The 18,551-nt window shown below is 40.0% G+C and overlaps 1 protein-coding gene across 1 annotated transcript in view; it reads right to left on the bottom strand.

Moving 5' to 3' along the window:
• The window catches only part of hsph1.L (heat shock protein family H (Hsp110) member 1 L homeolog), a gene marked incomplete at its 5' end in the record, with an annotated part of 45,337 nt that extends 33,362 nt beyond the window's left edge, over window positions 1-11,975 (bottom strand). Inside the window, 2 exon segments of the mRNA NM_001092168.1 lie at window positions 759-816; window positions 11,740-11,975. Coding sequence (NP_001085637.1) covers window positions 759-816; window positions 11,740-11,846 — 165 coding nt within the window.
• Window positions 11,976-18,551: the final 6,576 nt, after the last annotated feature.

Here is an 18,551-nt window from a genome sequence, read left to right as displayed (position 1 = left end):
TGAAAAAGGGCCAATGCTGATCATACAAACTGAAAAACAAAAACAGTTTTCCACACACGTGGAAGATGGAGCTGCAGCGCACCTTCGCTTCCTGCTGTTTAATAGTTTAGGACTGAATAAACGGAACGTTACAAAGGTGGCCATACAGTGTTTAGCCCCCCCGTACAGCATATGCCGGTGCTAAACAGGTTCAATCTGATTAAAGTAAACTTATTAAGAGTGCTCTTTTGGGCAATTTACTTTATTTTGAGACATTTCATACTGATAAAATCTGGCCACCAGTTCAGCAGATGTCAAGAAATGATCTCATTGAACAAGGAGCTGTCAGCACAGGTGATTTATAAGTGATTACATTGGAAATGATGTCCCCTGGCAATGTTTCACACCCAACAACCATACTGTATGTGCTTAAAGAAGTGTAAAGAGCCCACCACTATTACCGATGTCACTTCTCTTGCCACAATTATTTACACACACAATTCATAGGATATGCTTTTCAATACTAATGTGATCATGTCAGTAAATCACTATACAGCATTAGCGTCATAGCTGTTGTGTCAACAACTGCAATTACTGTGCCAGTGGTTAACGTAATGTATAGGTGGAGTCTCTAACGAGGTGCCGCTCTGCATAGTCCTCTTGGTTCCCTCCTTGAATTCTGCCACTGTCCCGACAGCTCAAAATTCACACAAGCAAAGTATGGAGTTCTAACAGCAACCCGACAAATTCACTTAACTCAGGAATAGCAATATTCTTACCTGATTTTTGGCAGCAATGCCAATTGTCCTGTTTTTTAATCCGAGAGATACCACAGCACTGAAAGGAGGGGAGAAGAAAGAGAGTAAGTACTTGTGGCAGATACCATACTACAACAATGTATGAGATTTTAAACCCCCACCCCATCTTTTACCAAAATCCAAGGGTTATGGTGGCCATAGACATTACAACCTGGCAAACATTTTTCCAGTAAAGAATCGATTGTTTAAAACACACAATCAATAAAAAATGTCAGTCTCAAGTTATTTCTTGCCGATCACCTCACAGTCTCTCCGCTGTAGATAAAAAAATTCAACCAAATGTGTATACTTCCAGAAAAAATATGCACAAGGGATCAGCGCCTGTGGCAACAGAAATAAGGAACTCGCATAGCGTAATACGTTCGATGTAAATGGTGTATATCACCGTGTGCTTTTAATTAGCTTACTTTATGTGTGTTCCCCCTTTTTTTTGGGTTAGGTTATTCTATAAGTGCTCCCATTTCCCTTATACACAGCTGGTTAAAGGGAACAGGTGCGGGGGGGGGGTGCAGATTAGAAACAACTTTAAAAGCCAATTTAAAAAGCAGATTTAAAAAGCAGAGTTCTTCGGTGCAGCAATGGGTGAATACAGTTTTCAACACAACACCTCCACCGTTTGGTACAATTGCCTACTTACAAACCACTCTCGTGGTCAAGCGTATTCATTAACTCCTCCCGAGTGGTCTTAGCTTGACTTTGTATCCTCCATAGACTCCAGGGGAAGGATAGAAAAACCGGAAATAGTGTAATAACGTTTTATTTAAAAAATCTTAAAAACAGTAAATGCACTCACATTTTGTTCTCAATAAAATCGCATTCAGTCCAGTTTGTTGTAGTTTTTCGAAATCACCAGGGATGGTCCTTGCCAGCCGGATCCAGACCTCCTTGTGGTGTGCGTGCTGAACTGGTAAGTGATCTCCTTCTCCTAACGCGTTTCGCTGTTTTCACAGCTTCATCAGAGGCTTAGTTTCTACAAAATCCGTTACCCTATTTAAACTATTTCCGGTCGTTCATGTTCCGGTCGATTATATTCCCACGTTCCCTTGTAAACTACTTGTACTTCCGCGTTCCATTTCGTGCGTTTCAATGCGCACTTCCTGTTCCATACGCATTACCCTTACGTCTGCCTTTATCGTGCGTGTTTCGTTGGGGAACTCCCTTCACCTTTATGGCCAATCACATTTCCCTCATAATTAGCATATTAGAGCTCCTCATTAAAAAATGGTTATACATCGTTATAAAGTATACATTAAGCAGTACATTATACATCATATATATGTGGGGACACAATGTTTACAGGAAACTTTGGATCATTACAAATGCAGTTCATACCCAGAAAAAAACATTTCATGCAGTGAGAGTTATAGTTCATCCTGAACACCACCCGTTTTAATTCAAACTTGCTACTTATTTTATTAAGTGCTGTTGTAAATGGTTATCGTTTTACAATATTCCCAATCTGTATGATTTTAACCCATACCTTAAAACTTATTCTAATTTCATAGTGATTGTGTTTTCCATATTTGTTCTATTTGTGTTGTTCATATATTTTATTTTTTATTGTTATTTTTTATTTTATCGTTTTGTGCCTTTTTCCGTGTGATTTTGTAACTTGGTGAGTTGTGCATTCTTGTGAGTTTACTTTCTACCCCACCAATAATATACTTCTCATTCTACTTTATTCGTGCTCCCACCTTTACCTATAATTATTATGTGTTGATCCTATAACAGTTAATCCAAAGTTTATAGGAATGCCCTTAAATTAATATCTATATTTAACCCCTGTGGGACAAAAGTTTGCATTTTATGGATCCATTTACTTTCCTCCTGAAGGGTTCTCCTAACAATATCTCCACCCCTCCAGTCCCGCTGTACTACACTGATACCCCAAAATTTTAAACCTGTGGCTTTTTGTTTGTGATGTTCTTTAAAGTGTCTGGACACACTGTGGTTGACCATTCCCTTCTCTATGTTTCTTATGTGTTCATTTATTCTTTCTCTTAATTTTCTGTTTGTTTTCCCAATGTATTGGAGGCCACAAGGACATTCTAGGCAGTAAATGACATTTTGTGTTGTACACTTAATACAATATTCAATATTATATTTTCTGTTTGTAACATTCGATGCAAATTGTAGCTTTTTTTTTCCCAAACAGAAAATATAATATTGAATATTGTATTAAGTGTACAACACAAAATGTCACTTACTGCCTAGAATGTCCTTGTGGCCTCCAATACATTGGGAAAACAAACAGAAAATTAAGAGAAAGAATAAATGAACACATAAGAAACATACTGCATGAAATGTTTTTTTCTGGGTATGAACTGCATTTGTAATGATCCAAAGTTTCCTGTAAACATTATGTGTCCCCACATATATATGATGTATAATGTACTGCTTAATGTATACTGTATACTTTATAACGATGTATAACCATTTTTTAATGAGGAGCTCTAATATGCTAATTATGAGGGAAATGTGATTGGCCATAAAGGTGAAGGGAGTTCCCCAACGAAACACGCACGATAAAGGCAGACGTAAGGGTAATGCGTATGGAACAGGAAGTGCGCATTGAAACGCACGAAATGGAACGCGGAAGTACAAGTAGTTTACAAGGGAACGTGGGAATATGAACGACCGGAACATGAACGACCGGAAATAGTTTAAATAGGGTAACGGATTTTGTAGAAACTAAGCCTCTGATGAAGCTGTGAAAACAGCGAAACGCGTTAGGAGAAGGAGATCACTTACCAGTTCAGCACGCACACCACAAGGAGGTCTGGATCCGGCTGGCAAGGACCATCCCTGGTGATTTCGAAAAACTACAACAAACTGGACTGAATGCGATTTTATTGAGAACAAAATGTGAGTGCATTTACTGTTTTTAAGATTTTTTAAATAAAACGTTATTACACTATTTCCGGTTTTTCTATCCTTCCCCTGGAGTCTATGGAGAATACAAAGTCAAGCTAAGACCACTCGGGAGGAGTTAATGAATACGCTTGACCACGAGAGTGGTTTGTAAGTAGGCAATTTTACCAAACGGTGGAGGTGTTGTGTTGAAAACTGTATTCACCCATTGCTGCACCGAAGAACTCTGCTTTTTAAATCTGCTTTTTAAATTGGCTTTTAAAGTTGTTTCTAATCTGCACCCCCCCCCGCACCTGTTCCCTTTAACCAGCTGTGTATAAGGGAAATGGGAGCACTTATAGAATAACCTAACCCAAAAAAAAGGGGGAACACACATAAAGTAAGCTAATTAAAAGCACACGGTGATATACACCATTTGCATCGAACGTATTACGCTATGCGAGTTCCTTATTTCTGTTGCCACAGGCGCTGATCCCTTGTGCATATTTTTTCTGGAAGTATACACATCTGGTTAAACATTTTTCCAGGAAAGATCTTTCGTTTCAATACACACATATATAGCTGAATTATCAGATATATTATTATTAACATGTATTTATATAGCGCCAACATATTGCGTAGAATTCTACCTGTATCTGATGATTCAGTTCTAACAATGGCCGATGTTCGGGTGCCTTCTGCCAAGTCGTCTACCGATATCGGTCGGGTCGTCTCCCACCATACACGCACCGAATACCGTACGAAAATTCATACCACCTTTAAAGGTGGCCATACACAGGGAGATCCGCTCGTTTGGCGATATCGGGCTGATCCGATAGTGGGCCCTAGGGCCCAACGATTGGATCAGAATGGAGGCCATATGGGAGGTCGGATCGCTAGACTGCATCTACGAACAGATGCGGCAGCGATCCAACAGAATTTTTTACCCTGCCCGGTCAACAGCTGGCCGATTTTCGGCCACATATCGATCGGGATGCCCCCCAAACACGGGCCAATAACATGCCTTTAGTCTGAAAAACCACTTACACAAAACAAGTAAAGGGGCATAGTCTGACATCACTGTGGTTGAAAGTGGCAAGCCCTAGGCATCAGTATAATGAATACACTTGGCACTGCCCATGAAACCCATCCAGTGGGCTGGCACTTCACTGTGTTATGCTCTAAGATTCCAACACACAGCAAATACAGTGAGCAGTAACAGGTGTGTATTGCCTGTACTGGGCCCCATAGTTCCTGGAGAGCATTAGTCATTATTTTATGAAAGCCAGAGAGAGGTAGGGGACAAGAAGGTCACTTTTGGCAGGGTGAAAAGGGCTATGGGTTTTATATAACAACCCTGACAGAAAGCACAATTAAGAGTTTATTCTAATCTATAAAAGTAACCCAGTGAGAAGAAAGTCAACTTTGTGGCTGCTACAATACTGTTATTTAAAAATGATCAAGAGCAGAGACAGCCAGAGAAGTCTCTGCACCATTAGCCTATTATCCCCTTGTCCAGGTTAATGCTAACCGCAATCCACATGAGTGGCCAAATCTAACAAAACAGGTATGGAACTATCCTAGTTTGGATCAATTCAAGCTACTGTTTTATTAACAGAGTAAAAGGAAATCATTTTTTTCAAAAAATTTAATTATTTGTTTAAAATGGAGTTTATGTGAGATGGTCTTCCGTTAATTCTGAACCCCACCCAGAGAGAATGTAGTCTATAGTTCCTGTTGGGGAAGCCTATTCTGGGCTCACAGTAGCTTTTTATGTACTTAGCTCAAGGATCCCCAATCTTTTTTTACTTTTGAGCCACCTTAAAATGTAAATATAAATAAATGGGGTTAAACACAAGTATGCAAAAAGTTCCTGGGGGTGCCAATTATGGGCTGTGATTGGCTATTGGTAGCCCCCTATGTGAACCAACAGCCTACAGGTTTTTTATGAAACCAAAACTTGCCTTCAAGCCTGGAACTCAAAAATAAGCCCCTGCTTCGAGGCCACTGGGAGCTACATCCAAGAGGTTTGTGAGCAACATGTTGCTCAAGAGCCACTGGTTGGGGACCATTCGTTTAAAGGAAAACTATACCCCCTTAACAATGTAGGTCTCTATAAAAAGATATTGAGTAAAACAGCTCATATGTAAAACCCTGCTTCATGTACATAAACCGTTTTCATAATGACATACTTTTTAGTAGTATGTGCCATTGGGTAATCCTAAATAGAAAATTGCCATTTTAAAAAAAATAAGGCCCGCCCCCATAGGATTCAGAACCACATGTTAGCTCACATGAGCCAATCAGCTTCCACACTTCTTCCTGTTACAGTTAGAGTTGCGGTATTTCTGGTCAGGTGATCTCTGAGGCAGCACACAGACCATCACAAAATGGTGGTTCAAGGCAAGAGATGTAAAAGGGCAATATTTACTTAAATATATATACCAGTTTGGTAAGATTCTTTAATATGTCACTTAATTTGATATACTCTATATGTTGCTTAAGTATTCATTTTCAGGGGTATAGTTTTAAAGAGGTAGTTGTTCACCTTCAAATTATCTTTAGTATGTTATAAAATGAGCAATTCTTAGCACCTTTTCGGTTGGTATTCATTCTTTACTTTTTACAGGTTTTTAAATATTTACCTTCTTCTGACTTTTTCCAGCTTCCAAATGTGGGTCAGTGACCCCGGAAGCCAATAAAAAAATTTTCTCTGTGAGGCTACACATTTATTAATATTGTTATATTTTATTACCATTCAGGCCTCTCCTATGCATATTCCAATGTCTCACTTTTCCCAGTACTTGGTCAATATGGTAATTTGGACCGTAGCAACCAGATAGTTGCTGAAATTCCAATCTGGAGATTTGCTGAACAAAAAGGTAAATAATTGAAAAAAAACACATATTAAAGGCTAATTTAAAGGTAAACAACCCCTCTAATGAACGTGGTAAAACTTTACATATACAGGTTAACAGATATATATGAAATTTGAAGCATAGGATTAAGGATGCATTATCCCACGCTAATCTCAGATACTCAGACTTGTCTAAAAAGGTTCACTTGCTGATGCATCATGTCGGCGGGTACAAGGTGCACAGGCAGATAAAGAAATGAAGAGAGAAAAGAAGCCACACTGTTTCAATTCCTGCCGTACTAACTGTTCAGGCGGTCAGTCCAAATAAAATTAACGTGGTCATACATGTCTACAGGCACTCATACAGTATCTACTGGTTTAACTCAGTCAAATACTGAGGATAATCAGCCAGTGTATTACATCCCTGTCTGGAAAGTAAATCACTATATCAACAGCATGACTGTCATTTTCCCAAAAAGCAGATACAAAATCTGCTCTATAGTCATTTAAATATTGTTAAAATCCTATACCCTTGCAGCATTGTAGTGCCTGCATCCCCACACAGTCCTACGTCTCTCAGCTGACGGCAAGATTTATAGAAACAATACTCAAGTCACCCATTTGGATACTCCTAATTTATACACAGAGAATTGTACGGCCAATAAATACAAATAATACACATTACACGTGAATATGAAGTCAAGCAGTGTTTAACTATAGCTATACAGCTAACCTAGCTATCAGCAAATCCTCCACACCAGCCCTGGAGAACCTTTTAGACACTTCTGCTACCTGCAAGGCCAAGCAGGAGGAAGAGAGGCGTGACGTCACCCAGGGTTCCCTCTAAAGCTGGCCATAGATGTTGAGATTTTTTAAAAGATCAGATCCTGATCGTGAGACCACGATCTTCTCAGAACGATTGTACGAATTTACCATCAACTAAAAAGACCAAGTTGCCAGGAAAACAAAGGGGAGCTGCCTGCTTGGCCTTGCAAACATACAGTGGTGTGAAAAACTATTTGCCCCCTTCCTGATTTCTTATTCTTTTGCATGTTTGTCACACAAAATGTTTCTGATCATCAAACACATTTAACTATTAGTCAAAGATAACACAAGTAAACACAAAATGCAGTTTTTAAATGAGGGTTTTTATTATTTAGGGAGAAAAGAAATCCAAACCTGTGTGAAAAAGTAATTGCCCCCTGAACCCAATAACTGGTTTGGCCACCCTTAGCAGCAATAACTGCAATCAAGCGTTTGCGATAACTTGCAACGAGTCATTTACAGCGCTCTGGAGGAATTTTGGCCCACTCATCTTTGCAGAATTGTTGTAATTCAGCTTTATTTGAGGGTTTTCTAGCATGAACCGCCTTTTTAAGGTCATGCCACAACATCTCAATAGGATTCAAGTCAGGACTTTGACTAGGCCACTCCAAAGTCTTCATTTTGTTTTTCTTCAGCCATTCAGAGGTGGATTTGCTGGTGTGTTTTGGGTCATTGTCCTGCTGCAGCACCCAAGATCGCTTCAGCTTGAGTTGACGAACAGATGGCCGGACATTCTCCTTCAGGATTTTTTGGTAGACAGTAGAATTCATGGTTCCATCTATCACAGCAAGTCTTCCAGGTCCTGAAGCAGCAAAACAACCCAAGACCATCACACTACCACCACCATATTTTACTGTTGGTATGATGTTCTTTTTCTGAAATGCTGTGTTACTTTTACGCCAGATGTAACGGGACGCGCACCTTCCAAAAAGAGCCTTAATGTTTTTTTTGCTTAAAAGTGGTTTGCGCCTTGGAAATCTGCCATGCAGGCCGTTTTTGCCCAGTCTCTTTCTTATGGTGGAGTCGTGAACACTGACCTTAATTGAGGCAAGTGAGGCCTGCAGTTCTTTAGATGTTGTCCTGGGGTCTTTTGTGGCCTCTCGGATGAGTTGTCTCTGCGCTCTTGGGGTAATTTTGGTCGGCCGGCCACTCCTGGGAAGGTTCACCACTGTTCCATGTTTTTGCCATTTGTGGATAATGGCTCTCACTGTGGTTCGCTGGAGTCCCAAAGCTTTAGAAATGGCTTTATAACCTTTGAAATTGAACTCAGGTGTGATAAACCACAGTTAAGTTATTTTTTAACAAGGGGGCAATCACTTTTTCACACAGGCCCATGTAGATTTGGAGTTTTTTTTCTCCCTTAATAACGTAAACCTTCATTTAAAAACTGCATTTTGTGTTCAATTATGTTATCTTTGACTAATAGTTAACGGTTTTTGATGAGCAGAAACATTTAAGTGTGACAAACATGCAAAAGAATAAGAAATCAGGAAGGGGGCAAATAGTTTTTCACACCACTGTAGATACATTGCACTGGGACCGACAAAGATTTTTTGACCTGGCCGATCAACTTCCCGACAGATGTCGGCCGAAAAATCGTAAGATGTACGATCGTTCGAATCCCACTAACAGCACGATCATTTTGAAGGATTGGTCGGACTGGGCTAAAATCAGTCGTTCGGCAAGAATAATCTTCGCGTCTATGGGGAGCTTAAAGGAGGGACGGGCAACATGTGGAAGCTTTTAGTGTCCACCCCACCTAGGTAAATGCTGGGAAATGTATCTTAGCAGAAGCATAGGTTGGCCTCTAGTGCAATAGGATCTGTGCTACAGCCAAGGAAATCATTCATTGTAGGTGTAGACTGACCGAAACCCAATACATTGTCATTGTGAATAGGAAAACAAGGCAGGTAAATTATTATGGCCTTGATCTGCCTGTGCCTGTAGCCAATAATAAAACCAGCCACAAAGTGAGGAACCCACAGACCCAGGTTACCTATTCACTGGCATGGGAGAGGTATGCTGTACATGCAATAAAGAGACATGACACCATAGCTTGAGTGGAGAAAAGGCCGCAGCATTTATTATAACTCAATAAACTTTTAACAGCAGATTCATTAATGCCAAATAAATGAATATGAGCACATAACAGAATCTGAATGTATGCATGGCAATGACACCTAGCCAGCCTCAGTCCATTTAACAGGCCGCCTATTGATTGACCATTTGTGAAAAGGCTCAGCCTTATCCAACTCCTAGCCATGAGCCCTTTGTTTAAACCTCAAATTTTCCTCCATGCTGCGACAATATATATATATTTTATTTTTTAATTTTTTTTTTTATGATAAAATCATATTTTAACATATTTAGGGAGGGTGGGGGATTCAAGTGAACAAGCTATCCAGCCGCCAGAACAAGAAGAAGAGGTATCTGTTTTGGCATAGGTCTGCCGCATGAGATGGGCCACTGATGCATGAATCACACATATGGGATCTATTCTCCTGAATGCTTGGGTCTAAGGGTTTTCTGGAAAGGGATCTTTATGAAATATGCATCTCCAAACCTCAAGTCTGCTAAAAACCATTTAAAAATTAAATAAACCAACGGGATTGTTCTGCTGCCAATATGGATTCAAACAAATTAGTTGCCATCAAGTACAGGCCACTGTTTAATTATTACAGAGAAAAGGGAAATCATGTTGAAAATGTGAATTATTTGCTTAAAATGGACTTTATGGCGGACTGTCTTTCCATAATACCTGCCGTTATCAACACATCATATTTAAACAATGGGTCTCAAGCAGGGGTCCTAGGCTACCTGCAATATCTTGGGACTAAAAATGGCAACAAACAAGGCAATTAAATCTGCAAACGCTTCCAATGGATCTCCATTGACTGACCCAAACTGGCAATCTGTGGGTTCTGGCAAATGCCAGACTGGCTGCTGCAAGATGCCATAGACAGACACTATCTAGTGGGCTGGTTGGGACTGTTTTGGCCTCTGTGTACCAAAAATACCAGGCATTTTGAATGCCAGTCCAGGCCTGTCTATTGCACAGGGGTGACCAAAATGGGCAAACACCGTTACTCCAATGACAAGCTCACTGAATAAGATGAACGTAGGGTGGCCATACAAAGGCAGCTTAAAGCTGAAGATATCAGTCCTTTAGACGGGTCTCCTGACCGATATCTAGCCAAAAATTGGCCAGATATCAATCGAGTAGGGTTGCATTTTCCTGCTATTGAGGACCGTTTTGGCTAGTCCTACAACCCATCGTTGCCCATTGCCATTTTATAATTTAATCGTCTGGCCCTAGGGAAAGAGACGCTCGTTTGGCGACCTCGCACAAGCAGATCTAATAGTGTATGGTCACCTTTAAAGGAGAACTAAAGCCTAAAGTTAAAAAAACGCCTACCCTACATAGACCCCCCTCCCTCCTCACCGTAGCCTAAGTGTTGACCCGGGCAAATGCCCATAACGTTTTACTTACCCCCTCAGTGCAGATTCAGGCATCAGAGTTCACGGGCGCCATCTTCAGCCGCATGCACAGTTGTCACGGAACAGAAAATTGCTCCAACTGCGCATGCGAGGCGCAACACTGGTATCATTCTGAAGAGAAGAAGATGGAGCCCCTGAACTCCGATGCCTGAATCTGCACCGAGGGCAGGCCCGGACTGGCAATCTGTGGGTTCTGGCAAATGCCAGAGGGGCTGCTATAAGGTCCCAAAGAAAGTCAGTATTTAGTGGGCTGGTGGGGACTGTTTGTGCCTCTATGTGGGCTGATTGGGCCTCTATGCACCTGAAATGGCAGAGCCTATTTTAATTCTCAGTCCAGACCTGACCGAGGGGTAAGTAAAACGTTAGGGGCATTTGCCTGTGGTAACACTTAGGCTGGGGGGAGGAGCGAAGGGGTCTATGTAGGGTTGGGTTTTTTTATACCATTAAGGTTGCATTCTCCTTAAATCCTAAAGGTGGCCAAACGAGCGGATCTCTCTCCGATATGCCCACCTTGGGCCCAACGATCGGATCCTAACGAATGGGAACGGGCGGTCGGAACCTTAAGGCCAGGGAGTCATTTACCAGCCATTAGGTGGTGCCCAGTTGTTTGTGGACTCAAACACCCAGCATGCACCAGCTCTTTATTAATATACTGAAGGATGATGGGAACTGTAGTCCAGCAGGAGTTTGAGGCAGGCAGATTTATTGAGGCAGAACAGACTCTTCACAGAGGGAAATGTGCTTTATATTACATTTTCAAACAGACGGTTTTAGATGGAGTTTCCCTTTAAAGAGCAAGAGATGCTGCTGCTGTGAGGTGCGGGTGATCACGTGCTATTGCTGGTGAAAAAGCAGTAAGTAGCCGCAGGCTCATTCATTGTAAGGAGCAGTAGCAAGGTACAGAATACTCACGGGGTGCATCGGTCGCTAAACTCGTTGGCCACGGTCTCAATCCCGCCGGATCGGGCTATAGCAACGTGACAGTTCTGAAACCCCAAGTCAAACCCGACAACCGACATGATAACACCAGCAAGGCTGCAGCGGCGGAGCTCTGGGTAATACGTGCAAAGTCTGGGTAAGTATTAAGCAGTCAGTGGTTCCGACTATCCGCGGCGGCGATCCAGAGACAAGCGCTACGCTCCCTGTGTGATTCAGTGTGCGGGGGGAGGAGGCGGCTCCGATACATATACCTCCTGCGAGAGAAGCTTCCAGAATCAGCAGCTTCTTCTCATTCGCCGGCTCCACGTGCCGCTTCCGCTTCCGCGTTCTGGACAGTTCTCGAGTTGCGTCTTCCTCTCGGCCAATGGGAACGCTCCAGTCCTAGTGACGTGATGGTCTCCTAGACTACGGCGACGCTGCAGCTTCCGGATGACTGGTGATTGGTTATTGCTCGGTTTGTCTCCCTCAAAAATATTCCTACACCATTGACACTGGCAAGGAATAAAGATTGCATTGATATCGATAAGACATTTGTCTATAAATAGTGATACTCGGAGTTGATTTTGGAGTAGGTAGGGAAGAGAGGGCCTTTGTCCTGCCACAATTTCTGAGGCCCTTTGGTGAGAGTAGTGACATGGACAAAGGACACATATTGTGCTGCAATGGTTATCTACATTTGGTCTCTCTATATATTAGTAGGGATGCACCGAATCCTCTATTTTGCTTTCTGCCAAACCACAAATCCTTTGTGAAAGATTCAGCCGAATACCGAACAGAATCCTGATTTGCATATGCAAATTAGGGGTGGGAAGGGGAAAACATTTTTTACTTCCTTGTTTTGTAACAAAAAGTCAGGAGATTTCCTTCCCTGTCCCTAATTTGCATTTGCTAATTTGGTTCGGCCGCCGACGGCCGGGCAGAAGGATTCAGTCGAATTCGAATCCTGCTGAAAAAGGCCAAAGCCAGAACCGAATCCTGGATTCGGTACATCCCTAGTATATATATCTGTTGTCCTCCTGCTGTTTTGGAGGGGTGCAGATTGGACATCCCTGAAATATGTTACTAATATATACAAAAATGTGTAAGTGCTCCAACCCAAACACTAATTCCCATCCAATACAATTCACACTCAAGCGAGAAATTATTATGAGCCTTTATAACTTTTATGCACTCATCCAGTTATTCGACACGTTCAGATGCTCAAGCCTCGAACCTCTCACTTGAAACAATTGAATTTCTCAAGGTATTGTTGCAGGTCATTCACCGCTCCAAATTGGTGGTCCTGATACAGTGCCCCAAACCCACGACAAGGGGAGATCAACTGAACTTCAGAAGAATGACGCACACTCCACAGACTCTCGGACATCTGTGAAGATTAAAAACAGATTTTACTGTAAATTTATTCGTGAAATAAAGCTGTTTTTAATCTTCACCACTGTCCGAGAGCCTGAAGGGAGAGGGGGGTAATGTAGGTAGGGGGTAGCGATTTTTATTAGTAGGGTTTTTATTCCCCGTTAAAGAGCTGCACTTCCCTAGGTCTTCCCACAAATCTGGGCCTGGACTCAAGTGCTTGTGAGATACTCGTCAGATGAGCACTAAGGGGTCTGCTCTTTGTTACCCCTTATATGTTCCTGTCTCCTGTTCCTGTCGTATTCCAGTCTCTCATTTCAATCCATGCATGGTTAATAGGATTATTTGGACCCTAGAAACCAAATTGCTGAAATTGCAAACTGGAGAGCTACCGAATAAAAAGCTAAATAACTCAAAAGCCGCAAATAAAAAATTAAAACTAAATGGAAATTGTCTCAGAATATCACTCTCTACATCATACTAAACATGAATATAAAGGTGAACAACCCCTTTAATGCATTCAGTGCTGTGTTCATAGGGGAAGTGTCGCACAGAGACCTGTGGCAGTTATCAGAATGTAAAGTGCTGCTTTTTTTTGCACTTTGCACACAACGGGGGGAATGTAATATGCTTCATAATCGCAAAATCGCCAGTTAACGACCATGTTTGCCCATTTTTGACTGATTAAAGACCTCAACAACATCCTTGCAAAGTTTGCGACCAAATTGCTTTTGCAAGCGTTCCCAATGTACGTACTAAAATCTCGCAATCGCAAACCTTTTTTTGCAACAACATATTTAACGAAAGGTGTTAAAGGTTCACAATGCGCAATTAAGATTCGCAATGCAATAAAAGCCTAATGAAGAATATTACAATTCGAAAATCTTTATTCGCAAAGTTTTGCTCTTTGCGAATTTTATTACATTTCCCACATTCTCTAATGTAAAAATTTGCTAATAAGCTGCAAATTTATTTATTGATCTATTATCCCTTATTTATATAGTGCAGATTCATTTATGCAGCTGTTTACAGAAAAGTGGTTACTCCCAAGCATCCTATAGTAATAGACACTATTTGACAAATTACAGTTTGCAGTGGGCATAACTCAGCATAAGGTAATATACCATATGATTTAGGGGTCGGTTTACTAAAGCGCGGTAAAAATATGCGCACAAAATATAGACAAATTTGTCGCCAAATATGTTTTTGCCAGTTTACTAACCTGCGGTAAATATAAATTTGCGAATTTTCTTGCGCAAGAATATGTTTTCACCAGTTTGCTGAAAATAATGCTATGTATACATTAATGCCTGGTTTACTAAACAGTGTAATGTACGAAAGACAAATTTAACGCCAGAATATTCGCTAAATATTACAGCTATCTATATAGTGGCGGTAATTTATTTTTTCGCCAGAAAATTCTCAAGGAGACAGGAAATATTCCATAACACTTTGTTTTACCCATTATTCTCTTCCTGTTGCCATTCCTGACAGGAAAAGTGACAGGATAATTAAAGATGTTTTGGATTAATCTTTTGTCTGCTGCTACAGCAGCTTTTTCAGCTGAAAGACGATTTATTATGGCTAAGAGGGACCAAAGGCTTCGTCAGCCTAGATTAAACTACATTTATATGATGCACACAGATTTATTGGTAAAACGTGTTTATGAATTTTATTTATATGATTCTATTGGCAGGGGGTAAGTCTTGTGACTGGATGTATTGAAATGTGGATTTATATGATGCAGACATGTTTGATTGGGTGAAATCTGTTTACTGTGTTGTTGATAATATCTATAAAGTTTAGCAGTTTTGAAAATACGAATCATGCCATAATAAAACAAGACTGTTTTATAGCATAAATATTCACAAACGTAACTTAGTCGCCAGAAAATTTGCAACTCGCTAAAATAACCGCTAATGTAAGCTGGTTCATTAACGTAGTTACCACAAGTGATCGCAATAACTTCTGAGCTCATCACTGTTTAGTAAACTTAGTCGCTACGAATATTCTGGTGGAAAAATATTCGCAGCGATAACATGCGGAAACTTAAAGTCAAATTTAGCGCACTTTAGTAAACGGACCCCTAAGTGCACCATTGCAGGAAATGCATAAGCCTTCTCAAATGTCGTTGGTCAAAATAAACATATATTTTTTTTTTTACATTGGTGGCCTTGTGGATTCTTCTAGTGTCAATTTACCCATTTTTTCCGATTCGCTGTGCTGAGGGTCTGATGCACCTAGACCACATATGGAATTTGGTTTTACATAAATCCTGATGCCCTACCATCATTTGTATTAACCAAGTGCATGTGCTGTGAGCAGCAGCCCTCAGGACCATATACTGGAAAAACAAATCGGCATTTGTTTTCAATCCCCCAACCTGCAGCCAGAAGCTCATGGTTAAATATAGCTACTGGACTGAGGTGGAAGGGTGTTACCCAGCCGGTGCATGCACATGGGGTGGAAGGCTGCAGCAACACTATTTCATTGTAAATCTACTTAAAGGGATACTGTCATCGGAAAACAAGTTTTTTTCAAAACGCATCAGATAATAGTGCTACTCCAGCAGACTTCTGCACTGAAATCCATTTCTCAAAAGAGCAAACAGATTTTTTTATATTCAATTTTGAAATCTGACATGGGGCTAGACATTTTTTCAATTTCCCAGCTGCCCCTGGTCATGTGACTTGTGCCTGCACTTTAGGAGAGAAATGCTTTCTGGCAGGCTGCTGTTTTTCCTTCTCAATGTAACTGAATGTGTCTCAGTGAGACATGGGTTTTTACTATTGAGTGTTGTTCTTAGATCTACCAAGCAGCTGTTATCTTGTGTTAGGGAGCTGTTATCTGGTTACCTTCCCATTGTTCTTTTGTTTGGCTGCTGGGGGGGAAAAGGGAGGGGGGTGATATCACTCCAACTTGCAGCACAGCAGTAAAGAGTGATTGAAGTTTATCAGAGCACAAGTCACATGACTTGGGGCAGCTGGGAAATTGACGATATGTCTAGCCCCATGTCAGATTTCAAAATTGAATATAAAAAAATATGTTTGCACTTTTGAGAAATGGATTTCAGTGCAGAATTCTGCTGGAGCAGCACTATTAACTGATTTATGTTGAAAATTTTTTTTTTTTCCCATGACAGTATCCCTTTAAACCAGCCAGGACAAGGACACTCAACATATTAACACCTGGCCTACTGATAAGACTGAATGGCAAGTTATATATATATATATATATATATATATATATATATATATATAGTGAATAAAGTACCCCCTCTTGTAAAATATAAGGATATTATAAGTTACCGAGGAGTTTCATGACCATATAAAAACACAAGGCCGAAGGCCGAGTGTTTTTATACAGGTCATGGAACTCCGAGGTAACTTCTAATATCCTTATATTTTACAACTGGGGGTACTTTATTTATTATAATACACAAATTTAAGTGAGTCATGTGACAGAAATGACATCAGTACTCACCATTTATAAGGATATAATTTACAAGATATTCATGGCTTTTGTGTATTATATATATATATATATATATATATATATATATATTCTAGTTTACATTTAAAGTTTGCATATTTTCCTCTAGCACCTACAAATAAACTATTTATTGGCAAGAAATCTCCTGTTTTATATGAGAGATTTCTGTTCTCTAAGTCTACAGAGAGCCTTTTTATCATTCTCTGTAAAGCTAATGGCACATTTCTCCGTAGGTGTATTTCCGCCAGAGGGGGAACGCCTGTCACTTCCAGTTCTGTCTGCCAGTGACTTGAATGACAAGTGTAATAGAGAAAATCCAGTAGCACACCAGTAATGTTGAAAAATCTTCAGTGTTTTATTTAGCCCATATAAAAACACAAAGGGCAACGTTTCGGGCCCAACTGGACCCTTTATCAAGCCTAATGTGATTACTTCTTTGAAAGACATTTATAGTGTGTAATAAGGGTGTGGTTACATCAAATCCCTCCTTTTTACAATTCCATTGGTTAGTATAATTTACCCATCAATTAACTCTTAACATTCAAACTCTCATAGAAAAAACTGAGTCCATATTCAGTGTTATAAATATTTAAGAAATATATAAGAAGATAAGAATAGTGAATAGTGAAAACTGATCTCATTTTACCTGAGACGCTGTCACGATTTATATTGCACTGGGTACTCAGCCCGATCATAAGACTCATACCTTTGTGCACGTTACGCAAACAGCACTCAGTATTCATTGTAGATCAGTTAATAACCTTAGAAAGAAAGAGAAAAGATACAAAAGATTAATAACAAGGTAAAACATTATAGTATAGTAATCAATCATTAAAAAACAATGTGTATTATCATCCCACTTACTTAAAAATAAACATTGCTGGAGTGTAATCCCTGTTCAATCCCCGTGGCCATATTGTGTCCAAAGTATGTATCCAATACATTTCACGATGCCTTAATTGTAACAATCTATCTCCACCCCTTCTTGGGATTCCCACTGTATCAATAACTTGAAATTTCAATTGGCTTACAGTATGTCTTGCCTGATGAAAATGTTGGGGAACCGGCAATGTTGTTATTTCCCTACGAATCGTAGATTTATGCTTCGAAATACGGTCTTTAATTTTTTGGGTGGTTTCTCCCACATAGATTAAACCACATGGGCATTTTAATAAATATATTACATAAGTTGATTCACACGTAAAGAAATTTTTAATTGGATATTTCTTACCAGTATGTGGATGGCAAAAATGTTTCCCTTTTATCACTGAGTTACATTGTGTACAACCTAGACACGGAAAAGTGCCATATTTGGGACTCTGTAAAAACCGTTGTTTGCATTCTTTTTGAGGTCCTATATCTGCTTTCACTAATTTATCACGTATATTACTTCCCCTTTTATATGCGATAAGTGGTGGTTCACTAAATTGTGGTATATGTGTCAGACAATTCTGTAATAAATGCCAATGTTTTTGGACAATATTAGACACATGCCTACTTGCTGTTGTATATTTACTGACAAAAACCATACGTTGTCCCTCTTTTTTCTTAATTATATCCCGTTTTGACGGGAGTGGACCTTTGTATTTTTCTTTAACTTTATTCAAGCCTTCCTCTAGCATTACATTCGGATAACCCCTTTGTGAGAAACGCTCTGTCATTTGTACAAGTCGCGTCTCACAAACCTCTGTATCACTAACAATGCGTTTAACCCTCGTATATTGTGTAGAGGGTAAGGATTTCTTTAAAGCCACTGGATGGAAGCTTTGATAGTGAAGTAAATTGTTTTTATCAGTTTCTTTTCTATATAAATCTGATTCAAGTGTCACACACGTGTTTCTCACTTATACAGAGTATTTAAAAAAATAAATCTGGAAAAAAGAATTGCTTTTCTTTTTCAGTAGTACACAAGTTAAATGTTACTGGCATCAACTATAGAACCA

The sequence above is a fragment of the Xenopus laevis genome, chromosome 2L (assembly GCF_017654675.1).
Source record: "Xenopus laevis strain J_2021 chromosome 2L, Xenopus_laevis_v10.1, whole genome shotgun sequence".
NCBI lineage: Eukaryota > Metazoa > Chordata > Amphibia > Anura > Pipidae > Xenopus > Xenopus laevis.
This window is presented reverse-complemented; position numbering and strand designations above follow the sequence as displayed.